Source organism: Amblyomma mixtum, chromosome 7 (genome assembly GCF_055824585.1).
Source record: "Amblyomma mixtum isolate Tamu chromosome 7, ASM5582458v1, whole genome shotgun sequence".
Taxonomy (NCBI): domain Eukaryota; kingdom Metazoa; phylum Arthropoda; class Arachnida; order Ixodida; family Ixodidae; genus Amblyomma; species Amblyomma mixtum.
In genome coordinates, this window is record NC_143018.1 from 127,652,815 (window position 1) to 127,676,911 (window position 24,097).

Consider the following 24,097-nt stretch of genomic DNA (forward strand, 5'->3'; position numbering starts at 1 on the left):
CCAAACCGTATACATATATATATATATATATATATATATATATATATATATAAGAAAAGCCAACAGTCACATAAATAGCAGAAAGCACTGAGCTCGGCATCGCAAGTCATCTCCCAGACACCGGCAATGCGCCACAGCATATTTTCATTATTCCTAACGTCAGATTATTGTATTTTTGTACTGAAGATTTCATAAAGCTGTCATTTCGTACAGGTAGCACTGCCGGCACAAACTTCGACGAGGTGGTCGCCCCAGCCGCATGCACACTGGCAGAGAGTGGCGCATGCGCTGTCGCATGCAAGCGCGACGATAGCGGTTGCCCTGGGCCCTTCCTTCGTCGCCGCAGGCGGCAGCTACTCGTCACTGTCGCACGAGTTGACGATATTGAGAACGGAGAGGAACAGGTTGATGATGTCCAGATATAGTGTCAGGGCTCCAAAAATGTAGTCCTCCGGAGAGATGGCATACTGTCGGTTGGAACCTCCCGTGATGAGCTGCGTGTCCGTTACGATGAACTGCGTGGGAAAAGATGGGAAATTTGTGGTTATCTATGCAACCGAGCACTGCTTCCAAAACCTACAGTCTGAACACGAAAACGTTTATATGAGAGTAAAAAGTAAGTAAGCTGTCCTTGAGAACACACCCTTTGAAGAAAATTAACTAGACGAAAACTTGGCAGTGGTTTAGCTCTGGTTAAACCTGGAGGATTGCGAAAGCAACGCGGAGAGAGATGCGATGGAGAGCGCGCGGCATCGGCGGCGCCCTCGGCACGCTAGCCGTGCGCCGCTACTGCGCATGCGCAACTGGCGAACGTGGCGACGGCACCTCTGAGTCACCCGCGCAGCGACGGTGGCTGCGCGCCAGCTGTGCGCCGTGTGACACACTGGTCTTCGCGTATGCACAGAATGGCCCTTCCTCAGATCCGCGAAATGACTCGGTGACTGGCATAGTGTTGCTTTCGCAACAAAAAACCTGCTCTCCTTTCTGTTTACAGTGTGGCTGGGCACTTTGAATGAATGTGACCACTTCTCGTTGCCAGCCATGAAACCCGTTCGCCAAGCCTATGCCGTCGCTTTTCGCCATTGCTTCATTCTACGTTGGAAACATTCAAAACCCTTCAGTCGCACTCGTCGGCCTAACTTCACGGACAAAGTTCACGATTTTGAATCTAGCATTCTCAACGGTACTAATCTTGGAGGAATGTCCACTCAAATGCCGCCAGCGACGACGAACTTAAGTGTTCACGAGCGCTCAGAATTTCTCATTTTCGCCCATGGATGACGATGAGATCACGTATATAAAGCCCACATCTTGAAGCCTCCAAAACCAAAAGCAGAAGATGCCATCGCCCAGAACTCATGTACATAAATAAATTTAGTAACCAATGCTTGGGAAACGAGTATACATCTGCCACCAAAGACAGTCTACTATAGCAAAGGAGCAAAATAGAATGGCGTGTAATATAAAAGTAGCTTACAAGACTGAAAAGCCCTGCTCCGGCGCAACTGTACAGCATGAAGAGTGCCTGAAAAATGCAAACACATATATAAGCATACATACATACATACATACATACATACATACATACATACATACATACATACATACATACATACATACATACATACATACATACATACATACATACTTACATACATACATACATATATACATACATACAAATTAGAAGTGATCTCTCTTGCAGCATCCACAATCGACACATAAATACCTGTTTCATATGCATCAGACGAATGTACCGTAGACTATAACAAAATATGGCGCTTTATATATAATGGTTATTTCACCTAAGATGTTCTGAAATTTTCAAAAAATCAGTTTTTCTCTCTAGGAAGACCGCTTTTTGCAACGTAATATTGTCTGCGGTGTAGCGCATCAGGTTACACCTAAGGCGTGCCAACTAGCACGCTGATTAATTATATTACTGAGTAGTTAAGTTTTAACTGTTGCCGTTAGTCTTCTAATTTATTGAGAAACGTGTAGAACACTGTAAGAAGTATATATATCAGTTTTTATAATTTCGAAAACGCATTCACCCTCCGCGCTGTGACCCAAGAAATTTTGGCTTTTACGAAAAGTTAAGCGCACCGAAGCAATCGCTTTGCAGGCAAGTTTTTCGAAAGCGCATGCGTTTTAGCATGGTGTAGGTAAAATTTTGTTGCGTCAGAGTGCCGACCCTCACTGCGCTTTCGAAATTCTAAAAACTGATATGGATATTACTTACGGTGTGCTACGCCCCTTTCAATATAAAAGAAGTCTATGTGTAATGGTGACAAAAGTTAACTGTTCAATATTTGATGATCAGCCTACTATTTAGAAGACTTACCTGTATTCTGATGTGCTACACCGCTGATAATGCTATGCCAAAAAGGGCTTTATACTAGAAACCCTTTTTTATTTGAAGAAATTTGAGGTGAAACAGCCGGCGTGCTGCTACATGCTGCTGGTGCGCTTGGGAATGAACCAAATAAACCATTAAACCTCCTCTGAGTAATGTGTGAAAAAAAAATAGCAAATGACGAAGCGTGCTCTGTAATAGCTTGGCAGAACCTATACCCCGGGCCACAAAAGTTTATGGGATGCTGGTGTGCAGGAAAAAAAATTGATTTCCACACAATGATGTAAGTAACCACCTGGTAACCACCTGGTAACGAGGGTGGTGCATGAGCTGGTAACATTCCTAGGCAGCTGGTTTGCGAGAAAGCGCAACGATAATTCCATTTCCGAGAATACGCACCCAGTTTACTCGTAAGAGCGATTAGTGCATGTGTATTAATAAGGTTAGGGCAAGAATGCTTATGAAAAACAATTCCATTGGTTTGGTTTATGGGGTTCAACGTCCCAAAGCGACTAAGGCTATGCGAGACGCCGTAGTGGAGGACTCCGGAAATTTCGACCACCTGGGTTTCTTTAACGTGCACTGACATCGCACAGTACATGGGCCTCTAGAATTTCTCCTCGAAAGAAATTCAACCGCCGCGGCCGGGACCGAACCCGCGTCTTTCGAGTCAGCAGCCAAGCACCATAACCACTGAGCCACCGCGGCGGCTAATTCCATTGGAGTCTTTGCACTCCACCCAGAAAAGATTATATGCAGCGAAAATGCGTACTGATAGCCGAATTTGACGAATAAATCTCAAGAAATGAAGCTTGAATGCAATAAAATCAGTTTTTTCGTCAAAGTTGGGTGCCATAAAGTTACGACGGCGCTTGCCCACAGACACATGCGGTCTGCTTTGTAAAACCTCTTGTAGATGCATGCCGTTCGAGTGGTATCGCGTTACGTTGGAGTGGTATCGCGTGGTATCGCGTTGGAAGTAGAAGACCCCTTTGCAACTAAGAACTCGGATGACGTGATAGCCTTCCTTCAGACTCATAGGAACATAAGCTGTAGTTTTTCTATTCATGTAGAAGATCTTTTCTACTCTGTTCCGCATGTACATCTCTATCCTGCAGTGCGTAATTGCATTGACAGAAATGGAGCCACCGCTTTTCAAAACGCTACCGGTTTGAATGTGAACAACTTTTTGTCATTACTTGAGTTTTATCTCAAGGCCACTTTTATTGACTTTATTGACCAAACGTATCTGCAAAAAAGGGACATTTGTATTGGCTCGTGTGTCGCTCCGGTGCTCTGTAATATGTTTTTATCTGAGATTGACCGCTCCTTGAGTGAAGAACTTGACACGGATTGTATAGTCCACGTTTTTAGATATGTAGACGATTACCTGGTCCTTTTGGAAGATAACAATTTTACTTTTGACGAAGCAGTAGCTGATGTTTTAGGTACGTTTGGTCGGAATAGCATGGATCTCACCTTCACACACGAACTGCCTAGCAGTAATAACAAATTGCTGTTTTTAGATCTCACCCTAACCTTTCACCCTTCACACATTTTCTGGCAGTACTGTTCACGCGCAAAGAAAGATTTGTTGCCTTTCCATTCGAATCATTCTAAGACCGTTAAAAGGCTATCGCTTCCCAGTGCTTAGCTTCCACACTAAAGAAGTCTTGCCACCATGCCATGCACGCAAGCTATGCTTCCCAGGTGTCCAGGCTGCAGTAAGCAGGCTTTCCGGCCTCCCTGGTTCTATCCGTGGCGCAGACCTTGCTGAAAAAGCTGAAGGGCAGCAAGGAAAACAACCGAACTCAAGATAAAAAGCAGGCAAGGGGGGAAGTTGTACCTTACGTACACCACACTTCTCCTAACCTCAAGAAGGTGGCCAATAAGTATGGCGTCGATGTGGTATTTTCAGCGCCGCGAAAACTCGCCGTAATGTGTTCACGCATTGGAAGAAAAAAGTACGAGAGTGCACCATGAGACACCGAATTCCACATGTTGGCTGCAAGAAAGCAGTAGTCTACGAGTTCCCGCTTCCATGCGGCAAGGTGTGCGGTGGACAAACCGGACGTTGTCTTAATGAGCGCCTGCTTGAACACAAGAATTCATTAAATAAGAGAGGACATCTTCCAGACCACTGCCAAGCCTGCTCAAAAGAGAAGCGTGTAGCCTGCAAGCCTCGACTATATGATTGCAAAGTGCTATTGAAAAGCCGAGATAGGACAGAACGTGAGCTCGTGGAAGCCTTCTATATCAAGAAGCGAGGTGATAGTTGTATTAGTGACACGTCAGTTGTTCTTCGCCACAGTGAAATGCTGTTTCTGTATGCGTATCTGTGAGAAGCGATTGTCTGCGATCAAGAGCATGGATAAGAGCAAAGGCTATTTAAACGTTCTTCCCTGAATAAATCCTGTTGAAAGTGCAGCGCTCGTCCTGTTCCCTTCCTCGTCCGTGTCCCCGTTTTGCGCTCTCATGTCTTTCACGACGGAGAAAGTTCTCGTTATTGTTAAGCTGCGAAAGAGAACTGAAGCCCTAACAGTGCAAAGCCTCAAGGACAAACCTTGTTTTATTCTCGAAGTGCAACGAGCTTCCTTCGAGAGCACTGTATTAAGCAAGCATTTCGAAGTCGTATGTACAGGCTGGTCCAAAATATGTGCGCACACGGCTCAGCGTGGCCGCGCTCCGCGGCGCGCATCGAAGCTACGCGGCGGAGTCGCACATGGGCCCGGAGGCGGTGCTTCGTGTCGTCGTCTGCTACACGTCGTGTTCTGCGGCCACGCCGGATGCTCTGGCGCGCCGCGGAGCGCGGCCACGCTGAGCCGAGTTCGCACATATTTTGGACCAACCTGTTCATACTGCCATCGTCAATGCTACATATTATGCTTGGAATTAGCGTACGTGACCATGACGATATAAAAGAGATTAAAGGTGTGTAGTAGAAGGCGCGGCGAAAAAATTGCTGATGGTTTAGCTTGGTTAAACCTAGAGTGCACGCGAAAGCTTCTCACGCGCTGCCGAACCGATTGCTCGTGGATTTCTGGTGAAACTGCCTCGTTGCAGTCTCCAATTCACTGAGACGAATCACGTGGTTATTCTTTCTCTCTGCTTAGGTTTCCATCGGCTGTTGTTGAGCAGATGTCGAGGCGGCGGCTTCGTTCGCGGCTCTTCGTTCGCGGCTCTTCGTTCGCGGCTTCGTTCGCGGTCGTCGCTTCTCCGCTTCTTGCCGCCGTCGTTTAAGGCCAGTTCACACGACGGTCCGTTCGCCCGCAGCCCGCTCACTACGTGTTCATGCGTCACCACGTTGAGAGGCGCGCTGTCGGCCCGCGGCCTCGTAAGCGCGCCTCTCATTGTGCAGACGCATGAACACGTGATACGCGGGCCGCGGGCGAATGGACCGTCGTGTGAATCGGCCTTTAACGAGTCGTTCTTCCCGTTCTTCGGGCGTCTCATCTGCACACTTGGCCTTCCTCGCTTCCTTCTCGCGTTGTCGGCCGGCATTGTACCATGCTACGACTTCGGGATCCGTCGACGTAGCTACTCGTAACCTTTTCTGATGCCTTACTGAGTACGTACGCTTGCAGTCAGCCTCTTCATCCATTGCGCATCTGAAAAGAGAGCGCGGCTGCGCGCGGCTGAAACCTGTGGTTCGGCGCAACCAGTTCCCATGGAAACGGGCATGCGCAGAGGTGGCATTGCGCCCGACACGGCGAAATGCTAGATACCATAGTGAAGCTTTCGCTTCAAAAAAAAAAAAATGAGGTAACAGCATGCGCACACAGGTAAATGACCTGCAAGAATTCTAACGAAAGTGTTGAAATTAAAGCTTAAGTGTAGAGACAAATGAGCGACGTAAAAACCTAGATGTCTCTATCGTCATGCTCACCTTCGAGGGGAAAATGACCACCACGATTCCGAAGACGAGCAGAAGGATAAGAAGCACGAATGAGATTCCCGTGCACGCTGTGAAGTCTATCTGCAAGATGAAAAATTGCAAGAAGAAAATGGCAATAATTAAGAGCTGGTGGAGGTTTCTGCTTCATTCTGCCAACTCACGCGGCTGAATTACCGGTGCGGTCAGAATAAGCGAAGCACACTATTGCTTTTGAACATTAATTCGGCATAGCCTAATTAGATTTTGGAGGTATGGCATGCACAGAGAAGCTGGCAGTGACCACTAGCCAGGTTTCTCTGTTTCAGTTAGAGAAGCCCAGTCACAAAAACAACACAAAACTTTTTACCATCAAAATACATTTTGTAGAATTTTCGAACCGTGAAGCAGTAGTAACAACAAATTTTTGCATCAATACCAGAATTTTTTGCAATATTTTGATCTCCCTTGTCGTAACGGCAGCACTGCAAGAAAATACTGGAGAGAAATTTTTGCAGTACTATGTGAAAATATTACAATACTCCAGAAGAAACTGTTAACGACGAGAGAACATTTTGTCGTACTGAGGGCCAGGCTGAGTAGTTTTTTCAACTCGTATGCGCTGTTACACTTTTAACCGAATAGCCTCTACTGCTCACATGTACTCACAACTTGAAGTGAAGCGTTTGCTATTGAAGAGAAACTCCTGCGTTTTCTTGACCTGCGCGGTAGGTTCTCTAAAGCCTTTTCACCGTTTTTGCCAAATGTCGCAGCCGGCTGGCGTTTTGTTTCGACGGAAAATAGGTCTAAAGTTTTACCTTTCATTGCCTTGTCAAGGAGATTTCAGCGAGCACCCCTGCTTGTATGACATGACGACCTCCTTTTTTATCATCTTAGACTAATGATTCCCGTAGCTGGCAATGATAGAAGCCAATGTGGCCCGCCAACACTCATGCGACATTTACTTTTGCCCTATTCGTGACGCCACACTTCGGCCTATCGAGACGTCAAACTCTAGTCAAAACCCAGCTTCAGGTTCGGTTTTGTTGTTCGTGTCCCTTGTAATTCTTTTTGACATTATTTTTAAAGTCTGTTCATTGGAAGTAAAACAGGCAAGCGCAAGAAATATAATGACAGTCAACTTGAAATGACGAAAAACCTTCTGGAGTCGCTCCGTACTCTGCAGTACGCGGTCTCTCGCTAAGTGAAATGTCTGCCGTCGTCAGGTGGAACGTAAGGTCACGAGAGGCCCCAAACGCTTAGAAACCTCTCTCAGACGCTGCACGTAGCTGGCAGTTGCCAAGCCGAAGACATGCGGCGGGTCCAACATAGGTAGCATGGACATGGAACACTGCCAACGGACGCGCTGCCTACAAACACATTGAGATCCTCGCTCACATATATGATGGCCAGAATGAGACAGGGTTTACGCCAGCTGAGTAATGCGGGAAACATTAAGTTATGCGATCGCTTCCCGTCGAATTTTGCTACTGCCAGGCGCCAATGTCCCACGAAATGAACATCTGCGTACAACTCTCTGGCAGTGAAAGGCGCACAGGCTTTAATATTGTCACGACCAGAGGAGCCCTGAAGGTAGGCGTCGGGAAGAACCCAGGACTGGGAGCCTTCTTTTAATTACAGCGCCAGGTTCGAGGACACAGAACAGAACAAGCGCGCCTCGAGAGCCCACCGCCGCTTCGTCGTCGTCTTCGACTCAGCGCGGACGCCGCGCGGCGCGTTAGGCGCGTGGCAATATCTCGCGAAAATACCAACTATTTGTAATTGCACTCCTTCTATTCTGTTCAATTCAATGTTGCTTTTATAGAAAGTGCTTTATAAAACAACCGGTTGCGACAAGGCACAATTATGTCCCTTAATCTGTGATAATTCAAATTCTTTAAATTACTCGACGGTCAATATTATAAATGCAATGTTTTCTGCAGTTATCACACACTATGCGAGAAACCTTGTGAAGGGAAATAAATAACTGCATTGTTAGGAGAAGGTAAGTGACGCCAACCAAGTAAATTACAGGAAAAACACGACGTTTCGGGACCGGCTCGGCCCCTTCTTCACGGTGTGACTACGGGCGAGCGCAGCTTGGCTTTTTAAGCCCCTGTGTGGAGGACCTGCGGGTCAGTGGCCGCAGCCCATGGACGTAGGATGAGGGGAGAGTCCCCAGGGAACGATTAACATTCTCTCGTGTTTGCTGTATGTGCCACGACTCGAGTAGAAGCCTCCTGCGTGGGTTAGCTTCCGTTTCCAATACAATGGTGCTGTCGAAGTCAATTGGGTGGTCACACCCTTCACAGTGTTCGGCCACGGCGCTGCGTTGACGATTCATGTGACGGACGTCCGCTTTGTGTTGGTTCATCCTTTCCGCGAAGTTCTTCGTTTCCCCTATGTACGACGCCGGGCAGACGGAACACGGAATTTTGTACACGACGCCCTGGGCCTTTTCTCTGGGCTGCCGGTGTTTTGGGCGGGGGAGAAGGCGACCGATAGTGCTGGTCGGTTTGTGCGTTGTCAGCACCCCTTCTTTTCCGAGAATGCGACCGAGCGTCTCGCTCACGCCTCTCACGTAGGGGATGCAAACACGTTTCCGCCTCTGGCATGCGTCTGAGGAAATAATAGACCGGATTTTGTTTTGCCTTTCTTGTTTCCTGATAATGCGCCGGATGAATGAGCTTGGGTAGCCGTTCTTTTGGAGGTCAGAAATGACTCAGTTCTTCTCCTTCCTTTTATCTTCACTTGAGGAACATATGGAGTCGGCTCTCTTCAGTAATGACGTCACGACAGATGCTTTGTCGCACAAAGCATCTGTCGTGACGTCATTACTGAAGAGAGCCGACTCCATATGTTCCTCAAGTGAAGATAAAAGGAAGGAGAAGAACCGAGTCATTTCTGACCTCCAAAAGAACGGCTACCCAAGCTCATTCATCCGGCGCATTATCAGGAAACAAGAAAGGCAAAACAAAATCCGGTCTATTATTTCCTCAGACGCATGCCAGAGGCGGAAACGTGTTTGCATCCCCTACGTGAGAGGCGTGAGCGAGACGCTCGGTCGCATTCTCGGAAAAGAAGGGGTGCTGACAACGCACAAACCGACCAGCACTATCGGTCGCCTTCTCCCCCGCCCAAAAAACCGGCAGCCCAGAGAAAAGGCCCAGGGCGTCGTGTACAAAATTCCGTGTTCCGTCTGCCCGGCGTCGTACATAGGGGAAACGAAGAACTTCGCGGAAAGGATGAACCAACACAAAGCGGACGTCCGTCACATGAATCGTCAACGCAGCGCCGTGGCCGAACACTGTGAAGGGTGTGACCACCCAATTGACTTCGACAGCACCATTGTATTGGAAACGGAAGCTAACCCACGCAGGAGGCTTCTACTCGAGTCGTGGCACATACAGCAAACACGAGAGAATGTTAATCGTTCCCTGGGGACTCTCCCCTCATCCTACGTCCATGGGCTGCGGCCATTGACCCGCAGGTCCTCCACACAGGGGCTTAAAAAGCCAAGCTGCGCTCGCCCGTAGTCACACCGTGAAGAAGGGGCCGAGCCGGTCCCGAAACGTCGTGTTTTTCCTGTAATTTACTTGGTTGGCGTCACTTACCTTCTCCTAACATTAAATTTCCCAACCAGACAGACTTCTGTCGAATGTTTTCTTTTGAATAACTGCATTTCCTGTGTTCCAATTCTCAAAGATTTGCAAGTAAGAGGTGAAGGCTGGATCTGACACCGGGTTCTTTTGCTACTTTTCGGAGGTAATAAATCTAAGGAATTGACTATGCCGCTGCTATTAATCAAGACTGGCACAACTTTTTATATTTAGAAGAGAGACCGGTACCGTTCAATGCGTACAAAACGTAGTTGCACAGCCAAATAAGACTTTTCTCTGTACGTCAAAGCATGACAAAAAGACTATGGAAGTGCAGAAGTCGTGGCTAAGCAGATTACTTGTCTCTACGAAGGCAAAATGATGGCCTTTAGTAAATATTTATATTGTATTCGGAGCTAAACTTTACTGGATTACAGCTTTATTATCTCATATTTTGGAGGGCAATCTATCTCTATGTGCAGAGGATCTACCATGTGGTGACCTAGCAGCACATTCACACACTGCCCTTAGATTTGCACAGTGTCTTATCATGGCGGATGGCTCGAGGATCCTTCTAGAAAGTCTTGTGAGCCGCAAACAAAAAAGTCAGAGCGCGTGGTTCATATGAAACAAAACGGTCACGATTAGTTTGCAATAAGTAAAAGTTATTGTGACGTAATGATAATTATCTTGTTTTACTCCATCACAAAACTTTATGTTCTTGCAGTGGAACGACGTCGATATATAGAAGTTTTACAGAAATAGGTGTTGTTAACAAGCTTGCTTACCGCCGTTTGCATAGCAAACATCGTCAACATCATAAAGACTCCCTGCGAAAAGAGCGAATTGCCTTCTGTAGTTTTCACAGTGGTGAACTTGCTATTTCTGTAAAGATGGCCTCTGGGCGCTGTTTCTCATTGTGACGTTAAGGTACAGTAAGATTCTTGTACGAGAAGAATCTATAGCTTGAGACGCTTTGGGTTGTAAAAGGAGATTAAAACAAACCGAAAAGAATTTTTAATAAATTAAGTCGTTGTGGGCAGTATCTATGCCTCACACAAAAAGAGCCCCGATTCTTACACAAAAAAAACAGAGGCTGCAAAACAGAGCAAGAAACATTGCCTATTCATGCAAGCAGGCATAGTCGATTCTGAACCTAAATATCCTAACAAATAGTCGCAGCACTAATGCCCTAGTTATTTGTTTCAGTCAAAAATCTTTTCGGCTTGCAACAACACATAAGGTCCGTACTTTTCGCCACGTGCTGCCAGCTGGGCAATGATAGCACAGCAGGCCAGTGCCGCACATTCAAATTAAGTTATGAAGCACCAAATGCATCCGTTGAGAGACCTAATGTTGCGTGGACCGACAGCACATACCACGATAGATTTATTGAATAGAAAACCATCAGTACGCGCTCTGCCTGCCAGCACTTTTTGCTAATTGGCAAATGTGCATTTAGGGACCTTTAAATAAGAAATAGTTACTCCTAGTTCATTTGGTTGGTCGTGAGATGAATGATAAGTGTGCAGTGAACGGTGGGAAGCCATCCACAAATGAAGCATTCGAGAAGACTATCCTATATATATACAATGTGTGTGTTTTTCTTATGAGGCATGAAGTACGGCAGCTTTACAGACTCCAGCCTCGCATTTCTAAACTCACTAAGTTACCAGCCTTAAAACTTTGGCCAACACATATCCGGAGCTTAGGACTGCCATTAGCGATGCATGGCCCCACTTCACGTAGCAGAACCAAATTCCTTGTGCTGTTTATTTTTAGCTAAGACTATGTAAGGACTTCGTCTAGAATAGTCAAACTACGCGGCTTAATTCTCGCCTTGCCCTCAGTTTCTTGGTCACAGTTCTGAGACTGCAGGTATGGCATCAAACCATTCTTGCTATATGAGTTTTGAAAATCTCGCGAGGCCGCAGATATTCGAAAGAACAGACTAGGCACTGCTCGGGCGTGTTGCAAAGGTGCTTACATGTATAAAGCGATCTGTATATACACGTAGTCCGCGCCGTACTTCGAACGCTGCATTGCTGTCAGCCACTAAGAAATCTAAAACCAGACATGCTGCGGCGACTCACCGCTGTTATTCCTGTCGCCCACATGATTTCCTCGCGGCCCTTGTAGCTGCACCAGAGAGAGATTCAATTCGATTCAATTAAATTTATTTTCCACAAAGATTTTGGCGGGTTTGTAGGCAAAACGCTGTTCCTGACAGCTTGACAGAGGCCTACAAAACCACCAACGAGGCAGTAGGTGATGACCTGATGGTGCAGATTATTGAAGAAAAATAAAATATGTTTTACACTCAATATATGGTCGGATAAATCATGGTCGGATAATTCAGCCTTACAGCGCCCGTAGTGAAACTTTCAAACATTCCTTCTTCCCTCATGCAGTTGAAATGTGGAATGATTTGCCAATGAGTGTTGTGGAACAGAGTGATGTGCATGCATTCGAACGATCTCTGGATAACCACCTGCTTGAAAGTGCCATTTGATGCTTGACTGAATGATGTACCGTGTCATGCTGATGTATTCAATGCTTGTGAATAGTGCTGTTTTTCTATGAAATTTTTATACCCTCTCTGTAAGGACCCTCACACGAGGGTTGACAGTATTGTTAAATAAATAAATAAATAAATAAAAACATGGATAATTGCAAAGTAACAAAATATGCATTTACAAGAATTACATTTTAAGAGTTCACAGCAGTTCTACAGAAAACAGTATTGACGAAGTATTGATTATAAGTTCAAATGACATTTACACAAAATGTTTTAGAATACAATTATGTGCTATACAAAAAAAAAGACATTTAGGCTAAGCAATAAGTAGCATGAACGAACTCTCCACCAAACAGTTGACAGATAATATTTCTAGGAAAAAAAGGCAACACATACTACACACAATCTCAAAACCTACATTATATAATTATAGCTAAAATGACTACACTTGTGCACGTCTAATTTCATTTGTGAAGAAAGGGGCAACTATGTGGACAAGAATTGGTCAGGTACCTGTTTCAGTGTAGGATTGGTTATGTGTGGTTAGATGCACCAATTTTTCGCAGTCAAGGAAATTGCGCCGTATATTACCTGTCTCTGTAGCCTTCCCTGCCTTGCGTGCCTTTATGACCTCAGTAGCCGAAAGCTTTTGCTCTAGTTCAATTCACAACTAGAATGGCTACTTATAATCAGTACAGAAATTAAGCCAGGTTTTCAGACGCTTCCCACAAATCGCTGATTTACTTATTCACAGAGATTTTGATGCAACAGCAGTTACCGGTTGCCTACGAAATCTTCTCCCACCAGCTTTCCTTTTGCTTCTGTTCAGTGTAAACGCTACAAAGAGGGAAATACCACATGAAAAATTAGCAGTTGCATATCCTCATGTCTTCGGATTACATGAAGTTTCCTTGTTACTTAATATGAAGAGAGCTTCCACGGTCCCGAAGCGTCTGTACTTATAAACTGGATGCTCGAAATAAATTAGCTGTAATTTCCTAGCTTGCACAATATAATCATTAGCTCATTCCCTAGGATAATAAACCAATAAAATCGCGTCGAGTTTGTCTGCCAGGTTGTACGAAAAGTGCTGCAAACTGTTACCTTGTGGCATGAATTGAAATGCATCCATATTTTTTACATATCTTCTTTTTATAGAAAAATGAAGTTTCCAAACCATGACTAACTATTTCTATGAAATGTGTCCGCATGCGTTTGTCCTTCTTAAGTCGTCCGTGTTCGTTGAACTGGTTTGCCTCTTCGTAATGAACCAACAAGGCCTAATTGAGAATTACTATAAGTGCACCTAATGGAATTACTGATTTGGTAGCTTCCGACAGTGGGGGCAAGTCGCGAGATTACTTACTGTAAAACCTCATTTTTGTCGATGGAAGTCAGCTAAAGCCAACATATGCAAGAGTGCACTAACGTATACAGGAGATTTTACTTAAAATTTTACACAATTTTTAAAAATAGGCAGTTGGAGTTAGAAGAGCACGTTCTTCGGCATACTGTTATCAGTGGTGTAATTCATGAGAATGCAGCTACGTGCTAAATAGCAGGACGATTAACTGATAATGAACAGGTAACTCTTTACCTATTACTGTTATGCTGCTTAATTCTCGAGAGGCGTATATCGCACCGTAATATCCATATCAGTGTCTATATTTTTGAAAACACGGCTTGTCACGGCGCTGTGGCCGAACAGATTTTGGCTATTTCAGCGTTTACATGTACTGAAGAGGTTGCTTTGCCTGCAAACTTCTCGAAAGCTTCGGTATTTTGGCGCCACGCAGACAAAATTTGTTGGGCAACCGCGCCGAGAGTAACCGTGTTTTCGAAATTCTAAAAAATGATATGGATATTACTTAAGGTGGGCTACACGCCTCTCAATAATTAAGGAGTCTAAGAGTAAAAATTATAGAGTCAAGTATCAACTACTAGTAAACCATTCTGGTAGTTAGCTCATCTTAGCTGTATTCTGATGTACTACACTGCTGATAATGCTATGGCGGAAAAAGCTTTCTTCTAATTGAAAAAGCCTATCTTGAAAAATTGTGTCAAATCTTAGGTGAAACGCCTGTATATATAAAGCGAGCAAGAAATTACCGCATTAAAGTGACACTGACGACAAGTAGAAGTACGCATTTTTTTTTTCCGGAAAGAATGGCTCTTTGGTTTATGTATCTCCGCTGACATCGCTGTTGTTCCTCATGCAAGAAACAGTTCTTGATTTAAGAAATTCGGATATGTGAATAGGAAATACTTCACCGCCACAGGATTCAAAATCAGTACGTCGATGACGAGCATTAGTGGCTTCGTGATTGGTGACTGGAGACGAATACCAGTGTGTTTTAGCATCAAATATTCCCGCACCTAAAGATTCCCTGATGCCATACCCAGCTTTCATCTGAGAACAACCGGTGGCAGCAACTATTTTATTTCTATTTATATTGTCACTAACTTATAAAACCTGCTCTTTCAGTGAAAACATTATTTTTGATGCAATGAAAAGAAAAAATCGATAAGACCAAACTTCAATTGATTGTCCTTCCTAAAGAAAACGTTTTTGACCAGAAGAAAGCACTCACACGCAAGTTCCGGCAAGGGATATTCCAGTCAGGATAGTCTGAGGAGAAAAAAAAAAGGATTCTTCATGTTGAAAAACGGCCCACTTTGGCTCGATTTTTGTGCATAAGATAGATGGTGTGCGTACATCGCCGTAAGACATCCGAAAACTACACCTGTAGTATTGCCTACGTTTACACCGCATATATGGAAGCCGTAATATGGGCATCATGGTACAAAGGAGAGGCAACCATAGTACTGGAGGGCTCCACAACAATATGAATTAACTGCATTCCCTTAACGCTCACTTCCATCGCACAGCACATCGGCGTCTCATTTCATTTAATCTCCTTCGAAACGCGGCCTGCGCATCTGCTGCCTTATGCAGTAGCTTCTCCGCCCTCGCCACGTTCTGTCGGTTTCATTTACTCAAGAACCAATTCCTCTGCTATCTACTGTTAGCTTTGCCCTCATGTCTTCCTTCTTTCCCCTCACCGCTCTGTCTAGGACATGGCTGGGAACGCTTAATAGACGTTCAATGGAAAAGTGCTAAGGGTAATCCATATAAATGATCGGGTATTGCAACAATTATTGCCACCAATATGGTTGATTTGACGCCTGCAGCGAACTAACACACAAAGGTTCGGTTCGGTTCGGTTTATCGGGTTTAACGTCCCAAAGCGACTAAGGCTATGAGAGACGCCGTAGTGGAGGGCTCCGGGGGTTATGAAATAGTTTGTGTGTTTAGTGTCGGTAGTTCCCAGATTCCGGTTTAAGGAGAAATGTTAGCAAAGATGAAAGCGCGGATTAGTTTTCTTCGTTTTCAAAGCTCAGGATCTCTCTTTTATTTATGATAATTCCTGGCATTAATGCACAGTGTTAGGCCTCAGAGGATTTTCTTCCATTCGAAATCATTCAGGCATCTTTCGCATGACGTCGGTTGGATAATACTAGCTTGCACAACGCGCCGAGGTAGGCAAACCTGCAGCTCGAAGTGCTTACTATTTAATTTTGTACAATTTAAAACAGACGTTGTTTTTCGTATGCCCACAACGAGCGGAGACTAAACCAGAATGAAATGTATACTTCATAGCACTGTCAGGCAAGTCATGGGTCACTACCGGGTGCGACACACCGCAGCCGGAATATCGCCGAGTTTGTGTCTCTGAAAGAGCGTGTGTCAAGCACTCACATAATCGTGACCTCATCAAGAATTTCATTAAGGGTTACATCCGGCATTGTGAAGATGGGATGTTCTGCACTTACGAAACTGAAGAGCAGGTAGAAGTTCGTCGGGAATGAGCGGGCGGCATTTGGGCAGCACGTGAGAATTATGAGTAGGACAAACGATCCGATGCTGCGAACAAAAGGAAGGTGTCAGTTGCAGCGTCTAGCCCGCTATCCTTACTTAGCCTTGTGGCAGTGAGTGCATCACTAAGCTGGCTTAAATCCACTGAGACCACTCAAACCAATGCATGAGCACTGACACAGAATCTCGAAGCTCACAAAACTCTTTACACCATTTTTTTATAACGAATAGGAAATAATTTCAGAAAATATAAAAACCAAAAGCTGGTAGAGTTTGTGCCAGTTTACTTCCCGAGACTGGATTATGAAGGCCGGCATCTTAGAATGCAGACATTGATGCCCGCGAGTTTCCGTGGTGACTGGAGAGATGTGCTCTGTACATGTAGCCACGTCCCCTTAGCGTCTCTGGCACTGATAACCCATAAGGGGTTGTTGTGAGTCGAAGTGGTCACCACTTTCGTGCCCCAGAGCGCAGATCCTAATCATTTTTTGCGCGCTACACACCGCAGCTAAACCCAGAATTGCGTACATTTCATATTAGCGCGCTGTACTTACGTAATTCGATGCGTGATACATCAAATGTGGCCCCATGCTTTTTTTCCTGCGTGTAACTGACGATGGGAAAGAGGTCGACTTTTAGCTTACACGGGTTTATTTGTTGCCAACTTTCAAACTGTTGGGCACCAGTGCCTCTATTGGGAAACAGTAATTTCTCTAAGATCAAAGTGGTGTGCGACTCATTTTCCTCGCAAACCCTGTCAGCTGCGCTGCTGATGTCAATTCATCTAACTTCCGGCATGGTGATTGTACGTATTTCGGAACAGTCCTGACTGCCACTTTCCGTTCGCGAACCATGGAATCGGTATGCAGAGCTGGAATACTGCAGAGAGCGGTTCTGCAGACCCAGTTTTAATCTGTCTGCGGTAAAAAATCCATCCAAGTCGGTTTTAGTAAATAGATAAATGTCTCATTATAAATGATTTTATACAGTTGGGTCATTATTGGGATAGAAGAGAATTCGTACCCTACGTGCCGAGGAGGTTTGTATAAATAATAACCTTATTACGGAAGCGAGGAAGCAAAACGATGCCGAAAACGGTGACTTTTCGGAGCGAGTGACACAAAACGATACCCTCTTTTTTGGGCATAAGTCCTTTTTCGGAAAGCAAAATTCTTGCTCACTGATTAACATCGTTTGCTGATTAACATCGCTGCAGACTGATCAACACGCTTTCAGATATACTAACCTGGTCAGAGCCTATAATAAACATTACTAACGTAGCCAATCGCACTCTTGGTTGCATCCGTCGAAACTTGCGCGTAGCCTCTGCATCACTGAAAACAATTACTTATCTTGCATTTATCAGACCTAAAATAGAATACGCATGGTCAGTCTGGAATCCCCATTAATCTAATCTAACACCCTCGAAGCTGTACAAAATCACGCTGCCAGGTTTATTTTCTCAGATTACTCCTATCATTCCAGTGTCACTGTACTCAAATCACGGGCTAATCTTACAAATCCTGAAAAGCGACGCTGGGTCTTCAGGTTGTGCCTTTTTCACAAGTTCTACCATACGTCACTTAATGTTTCAGCAATCTTACCAGTTCATCGACAATCAAGCCGCACCAGCCATCTTAAAGCCGTCTATCCGTCCCAGCACAGACCACAGCCCAACTTAGTTCGTTTTTTGTTGAGACCGCTCGGGACTGGAACAAACTGCCTGTCGACGCTGTGCACCACTCCGACCAACATTCCTTTAAGAGTGCCATTGAACCACTCTTCACTTGAATGAATGAATGAATGAATGAATGAATGAATTAATGAATGAATGAATGAATGTTTATTTTGACAGAAATACAAAGAAAGTCGGTCGAGGAGGCTGACAAAAAGGCAATGAATGCCTGACTAAGTGTCCGTCCCCTTTATGAATAGGCAAAACACTCAATTAATACGGGGTAAGCATAAAGTATATACATACACTTAAAATGGTAGGTACATGCAATAAGTAACAGAAACAGTGAAATCATGTTGCACTTTCAACATAAACAATCATATCTGAATCGATAACAAGTACAAGTTCACTTTTTTTTTTAAGTTTCCTAGAGATGATGATTCGTTTAAAATAGTGAGAATGGTAGGATGATGATTTAGAAAATCTGGAATTAGGAAACATTACTGTCGAAAATCGTAGTTTGTCTGTATCTTGCCCGTGTTGTGCGTAGTGTGTCTTGTATTATATGCTTGTTCTTTTGGAGGGTACGTTCTGAAAAAGGCGCGTTCATTATGGCTGATCTCTCGAAATATGATCTTTTAAGCATTATGCCCATCCCTCATGTAATACCCCATACCAAGGGGCATTTGAGGTACTAATAATAAATAAATAAATCGTTACAGTCGTAACTAAATTCACTGCACGGCAAAGCCTTCTCATGTACTCGTTCAATTAACCCTCTCCTGAGCCAGCTGCGGACCTCCTCCATCCCCGCAAACTTTGTAATGTCATCCGTCCACTTGGCTCTGGGGCGCTTCCTGCAGCGTTTGCCTTCTTTTCGATTCTATATTGCTATCATACAAGGCCATCGTTACCTTGCCTTCGCATTGCATGCCCTATCCAAGCCCTTTTTTTCTTCTGTTTTCGAAAGGTCTATCATAAACTAGAGTTTGTTTCCTACGCCACATTGTTCTCGTCCTTTCGCATAACGTTATCGCTTCCCTTTTCATACCTGGCTGCGCTGTCCTTAGTCTGACTTCAAATATTTTTATTACCCTCCACGTTTCTGCGCCATTAGTTAGTACTGGTTAGATACAGTTGTTGTATACTTTCCTCATGAGGGGTATTCGTGAGATGCTAGTCATGAACTGAAACTGCCCGAGAATGGCACTCCACTCCATTGTAGTTAGCCTAGGTAATTCAATCTAGTTTGACCCGATCTATAAGTCGCTCTCTGTCGTACGTAGATGTATTCCCTTAGCAGTGGCAATGTTTCGCTGCTTATGTTCAACAGCTCGAAGGGGAACAAGAGTCCATGATGACTTTTTAGATTTTTCAATGCACATTTTCCAAATGATTGTTCCGCTTTCCCTATGTCCTTGATATTGCTTTGTAATTGGTTTCATCAATTTTTTAACAACGCACTCGCAACAACATAACCCTGAATAATAAATAACGTATTCTCTATTACCTCCTACTACGACTCTTAAACAGTTTCTAGAATTTGTGCAACCACGCGGTGAACAGTACTGAAGAGATCGTGTCTCCCTGCTTGACACCCTTCCTCCTGGATACGTCAGCACCAGTATGCTATGCTAAGACTACATGTTGGCGACGACACCTTTTTGAGAGCCTCTTAGTGAAAGCCGGAACTCTGCACCTGCAACACAGCCACTCACCCGGCACCCATCAAGACATCTCCATTCTTCTTAGCAAAAGTGTTGAGTTCCGGCCTGCGAGTAGAAAGAACCGAAACGTTGGCGGAATGCGCGCTATTTAGGGCAGGGCTGACAGTTTAGGAACGCTTTTGGTGGCTTTCAAGCGATGAAGACGCCGAATAGAACACACAGTGTGTGCCAATTTCACGAAATCGTGCCCCGAAAACTTCCTGGCATCGGTAATAGCTCAACAAAGCACAAACAAAAAACTTGCATTTCTTGACTCGGGAAACGAAATGAAAGCCGTATGCACCCAAAAGAATGAAGTATTCCGCTAACTTCAACAGTTCGTCAGCACCAGCTCCAAGGAGGGCGCTTTTTTTGGAGCAAAACCGTGTGCAGGCAGACAACCGCCTCACACCTTCCTCTCCTCCCGCGGACCCATGGTCGTCGTCTATTAAGATTGTCTCATCATTCAGCAGGATCACATTACAAACTGTCAATGGTAGAATCATAGCATACTCACATATATGTGATGCAAGCCTATAGCATTTTTACACATGACCTTGGTACTCTTGCACATGCATAATGCCCAACAGCAATCTTACAGCACGATTCTTTCAACTAGTGAAATTGAAGCTGTTGAAACATTGCAAGAACGACACTACAAACTTATTTTGTTTTTCGACACTGATTTCTACGGTTTTTCACTGTGCCTGGGTAAAACCGACACCACACCGCCAGACACAATATGCACCCAGTTGCACCCCTTTGAACCAGCTGAGGCGCCCTTTGAGATCAGCTCAGAGTATGTAAGAGGTCATGTGCAGCCACAAGGCTTGCAGTGGCGAGGCATATAGCGTCACGAGGTCCAAGCGACGCGTTTTCAGTTTGATAGCGTAGTGAAAATGCTACACGCTAAACGCTTTGTGAAACAACTTCTAAGATGCAGTGTTTCACTACGACTGAAGTGAATGACATCCTTCCCATTTCTGCGGTGTCGGCCTAACAGGTAGGAGTTGCGAAGAGGAGAGGGAGGAGAAAAGGAACAGAGTAGCGAGAAGGAATAAAATCCTGGAATGGAGGGTCACGTAGCAGTTGAGGAGCGTAGGCATTGAACACCAAAAGGAAAAAAGTCGCCCTTGCAGAGGCAGGACACGTAAAGCAATGCTTCCTTTAGAGCAGCTCTTCCCCCAAGCAGCGCTTCACCGAGTGGTACGTTGCCCTTTGAGCGCAGCCCAGTGGCTAAGCGCTTGCACTATTCGCGCGTAGTACGGTCTTAGTGGTCGCACCTATAGCCGCGGGAAGTCCAGAAACAAGATGAACAAATTAAAGTAGTCAGAAATCAATAAAGAATGATATGTTCGGAGACTATTTTGCTATTGAAATATATAGCGTGGGAATCACAAGTGGGCCTTGGAACTGCGCCCCCAAAGGATTCAACAAAAATATTCTATGCGTTGGCTAGCTGTTCTCAAATCACAGCACGAATGGCAACAGCAATCAATCTGAAGTGCTCCAGTTTTGTCCTATTGTCTTCCCTACCTCAACCTATTTCCCTTTTATTTACAGCGGGTGAGGGTGGAAGTTAACAAAATCAAGGAATTCGCCGCGCTGGCGCGGTCGATTCCTTGCCGGAACGGATGAATGAAAGCATGGTGGAAGCTGTGAGAGGAAGGCGAGATTGTGTAGCTTTGACTCACGTGGGATTAGCAACGCTGACCTGCAGCTCAGCTATTAAACAGCTTAGCGCATTCCAGGAAGTAGCGGATCAATTATTCTTTTTTAAAAATAAAAATTGCCCCTAAATTGTGCAGGTTCTTGACAACTGCCTTTGAAAAGAACATCATAGTTTTGCTATGGCTGTGCGCGCGGGCGTGTGTATGTCTGACGTCAGTTTCCATAGCTTTTTTGCCCCACGTAACAGGCTATGGCAGAAAGAGCATCACGCCATGTTTTGCGCACCGCTCGCATTGCGAAACCATCTGCGGTTTGAAGACAAAGACGGCTTTTGTGGCTGTGAGGACATTTCTGTGGGAGCGTTTGTTTTTGTCCACAAAAATGATGTGCCTGAATTTACGACCCCAACGGGAGCTTTTCAGCGGCAAGGTATGGGAATATTCTAGCGCTCCCAGCGCTAGCAGCATGGCTCATTGTTGTTGATGCCACCTAAGTCGTCCTAGCCATGTGTCAACTCAAGGGCGGATATGGACGAACTGAACTATTGGGACACATGAAGCCATTATAGACACTCGTGCCGCAGGGTTCTTTGTTGAAGCTGTGTATTTGGTTTTTATTTTAAGCGTGCACAGGTTATAGTGACCAACTCCTCCAATTTATAAGTGTGAGCCCCGTTCCACGCCTAGTGACAAAGGAAGCCGCTTGATGCCGCCACTCTTCCTTAATGAGGAAGCATGCATGGCGTTATCATGAAAGGGATCGGTAGCGTAACCATCATCACTAGCAAAGGATTTACTGAGGGCCAGACAGCACAAGCACCGCACAGGAGTTCAGTATTGTCCTCAAATGATCTCTTTGTCGTGGAAATATATCCCACGTTGCGGAAAAATTCCAGCGAAATGAAGGATATGACCACACACTGAATTCTTATTTGGTGCTCTTTAAACCATTCTCTCCCAATCGTAATAGCAACATGGCTTTGCTGCAACAAAGCCTATTCTCTAATTCATGCCGTAAATTATTTCATGGAGGAAACTTTAAAGCAGCTTTACTCACACGAACACAAATGCAGCGATGATGGCGAACGTGATAAGCAGCTGCACAAGCAGAATTACGTAGACCTTTCTGATGAAGCCTGAAACAAGGGAAGGGCACGTCTGCTGTGAAACAGCTTCATAAACGATGTTGGAAGGCCTGCTGAAGTATGATGCAGGCGACCACATAAAGTGGCTTAGTAGTGGACGTACCTATGCGCACATACTTGTCGTCGAACGGGTTTGTTGATGCGGGCGCGCTGGCCTCCGGGTCAGAGGACCGCCTGAACTCCATCCCAACTGATATTTAGAAGGTTAGTCCAAGCGACAAATCTGGAAAAAAGAAACAGAACGCGAAAAAGGCAAGCCCAGATGGTCATCAAGAATATCATTTTATGCACTCTGAACAGTGAAATATAAATTCGGCACAGAAAGGAAGTTGGTAGAGACAGCTTCGCGTGACCACCTTGAGTGTTACGACTGATGCCTTGAGTGTTGCGACCGTAAAGGAAAGGTTGCAATTGGCGCAAGCCCCTCCAAAAAGAAATGACGTGTGCCATATCATGAGGAGACATAATTACGCCTTAAGCAGTGCAGACCATCAGCACAACGGCTCTAAAGAACAATTCCTTCAACCACCCGTTATTAAAAAATTCGTTTACAATGAAGCCACTCTTCGCTGTAACCGCGCCGCAGGCTGCCTGCAAGACCAACGCAGTGCAGGCGATGAGAATGGCTGCGACCGCCTCTAACTTGTGAGTTTTGTTTCCCTCATCTACTGCGGTTACACTGCATACGTTGTATACTGCAGTAGTACATTCTATTTGTGTTCAGTGTGGCAATAGGCTGGTGAACCCTTTTCCTGCGCTTTGAAGCCGGGAAGCAAGAAGGTTTGGATAAAAAGTAAACGTGCAAAATAAAATGAAGAGTAAGCTTTTTACGTGCCATAGATGTGCTTAAGTTATCGCAGGCAGTGGTAGCGATACATTCTGTTCCGAGCTTCTCGCGTTCACAGTGTTTTACCTCCTGCACATCATAGTCAAACCGTTGCACCCACTGGCGCACAGGCAAATGTCACAGGCGTGCTATTAACCTCTTCTTGGGCATTTACTTCTACCCTAGCCCTACAAATCTTAGTCATTTCTGCCCAGCTGAGTCCAACGGCTGCTCTACTCCAGCGGCTCCTCAGAGCTTCAATTCCCCTTTGGAAATCACTCTATCGCCCTAAAGGACCATCGGTTATCTCCTCTCTCCGTTTCATTTTATTTATTTATTGGAAATACCTGCAGCGCCCGTAAGCATAATTGCAGGGGGGGGGGGAATACATAACAGAAGAATAGGCCAGAAAAAAGAAAAAAGAATCCAACAATGCATGAAACAGCAAACACAAAATGAATGAATGTGAAGAAAAAACAAGGCATGACAAGGAGGCAAAAAAAAAAAAGCCAACTGCGCACTCATCGAGTTCCCTAAATCGTAGGAAGCATGTAATATATTTCAGCAGGGATATTAACTGGCGTCTGCTCATTTGAGCACAGTGCTCCTCTCGTTTATCTTAAGGAGCTCTATCACTCTTACGTGGTGCGTAATCTCGTAAGCTCTATCTCTTCTTACGTGGTGCGTAATCACGCTGCGGCTAAAATGCCATCGTGGCTGCTGGCAATGGCAGTCGTAACCTGATGCCTAGTACTGTGGACAGAATGCGGTTTTTACATAGCCAAGCATGAAACGCTTCTAGGTGGGTAATGAGAAAAACCTTGGTAACTGGCCCACGTCTCGGGGGCATGTTT

General features: G+C 45.0%; 1 protein-coding gene across 1 annotated transcript; it reads right to left on the reverse strand.

Moving 5' to 3' along the window:
• Nucleotides 1-347: 347 nt before the first annotated feature.
• On the reverse strand, nt 348-22,602 carry LOC149337552 (protein lifeguard 1-like). The gene is made up of 10 exons (XM_089554901.1): nt 22,521-22,602; nt 22,330-22,408; nt 19,615-19,668; nt 16,179-16,269; nt 14,936-14,973; nt 11,920-11,965; nt 10,615-10,656; nt 6,243-6,332; nt 1,478-1,525; nt 348-515 (listed from the first exon to the last, which is right to left on the reverse strand). The coding sequence occupies exons 1-10, from the start codon at nt 22,600-22,602 to the stop codon at nt 354-356; spliced, it is 732 nt and encodes a 243-aa protein (XP_089411027.1). The 3' UTR covers nt 348-353.
• Between the last annotated feature and the right edge of the window lie 1,495 nt (nt 22,603-24,097).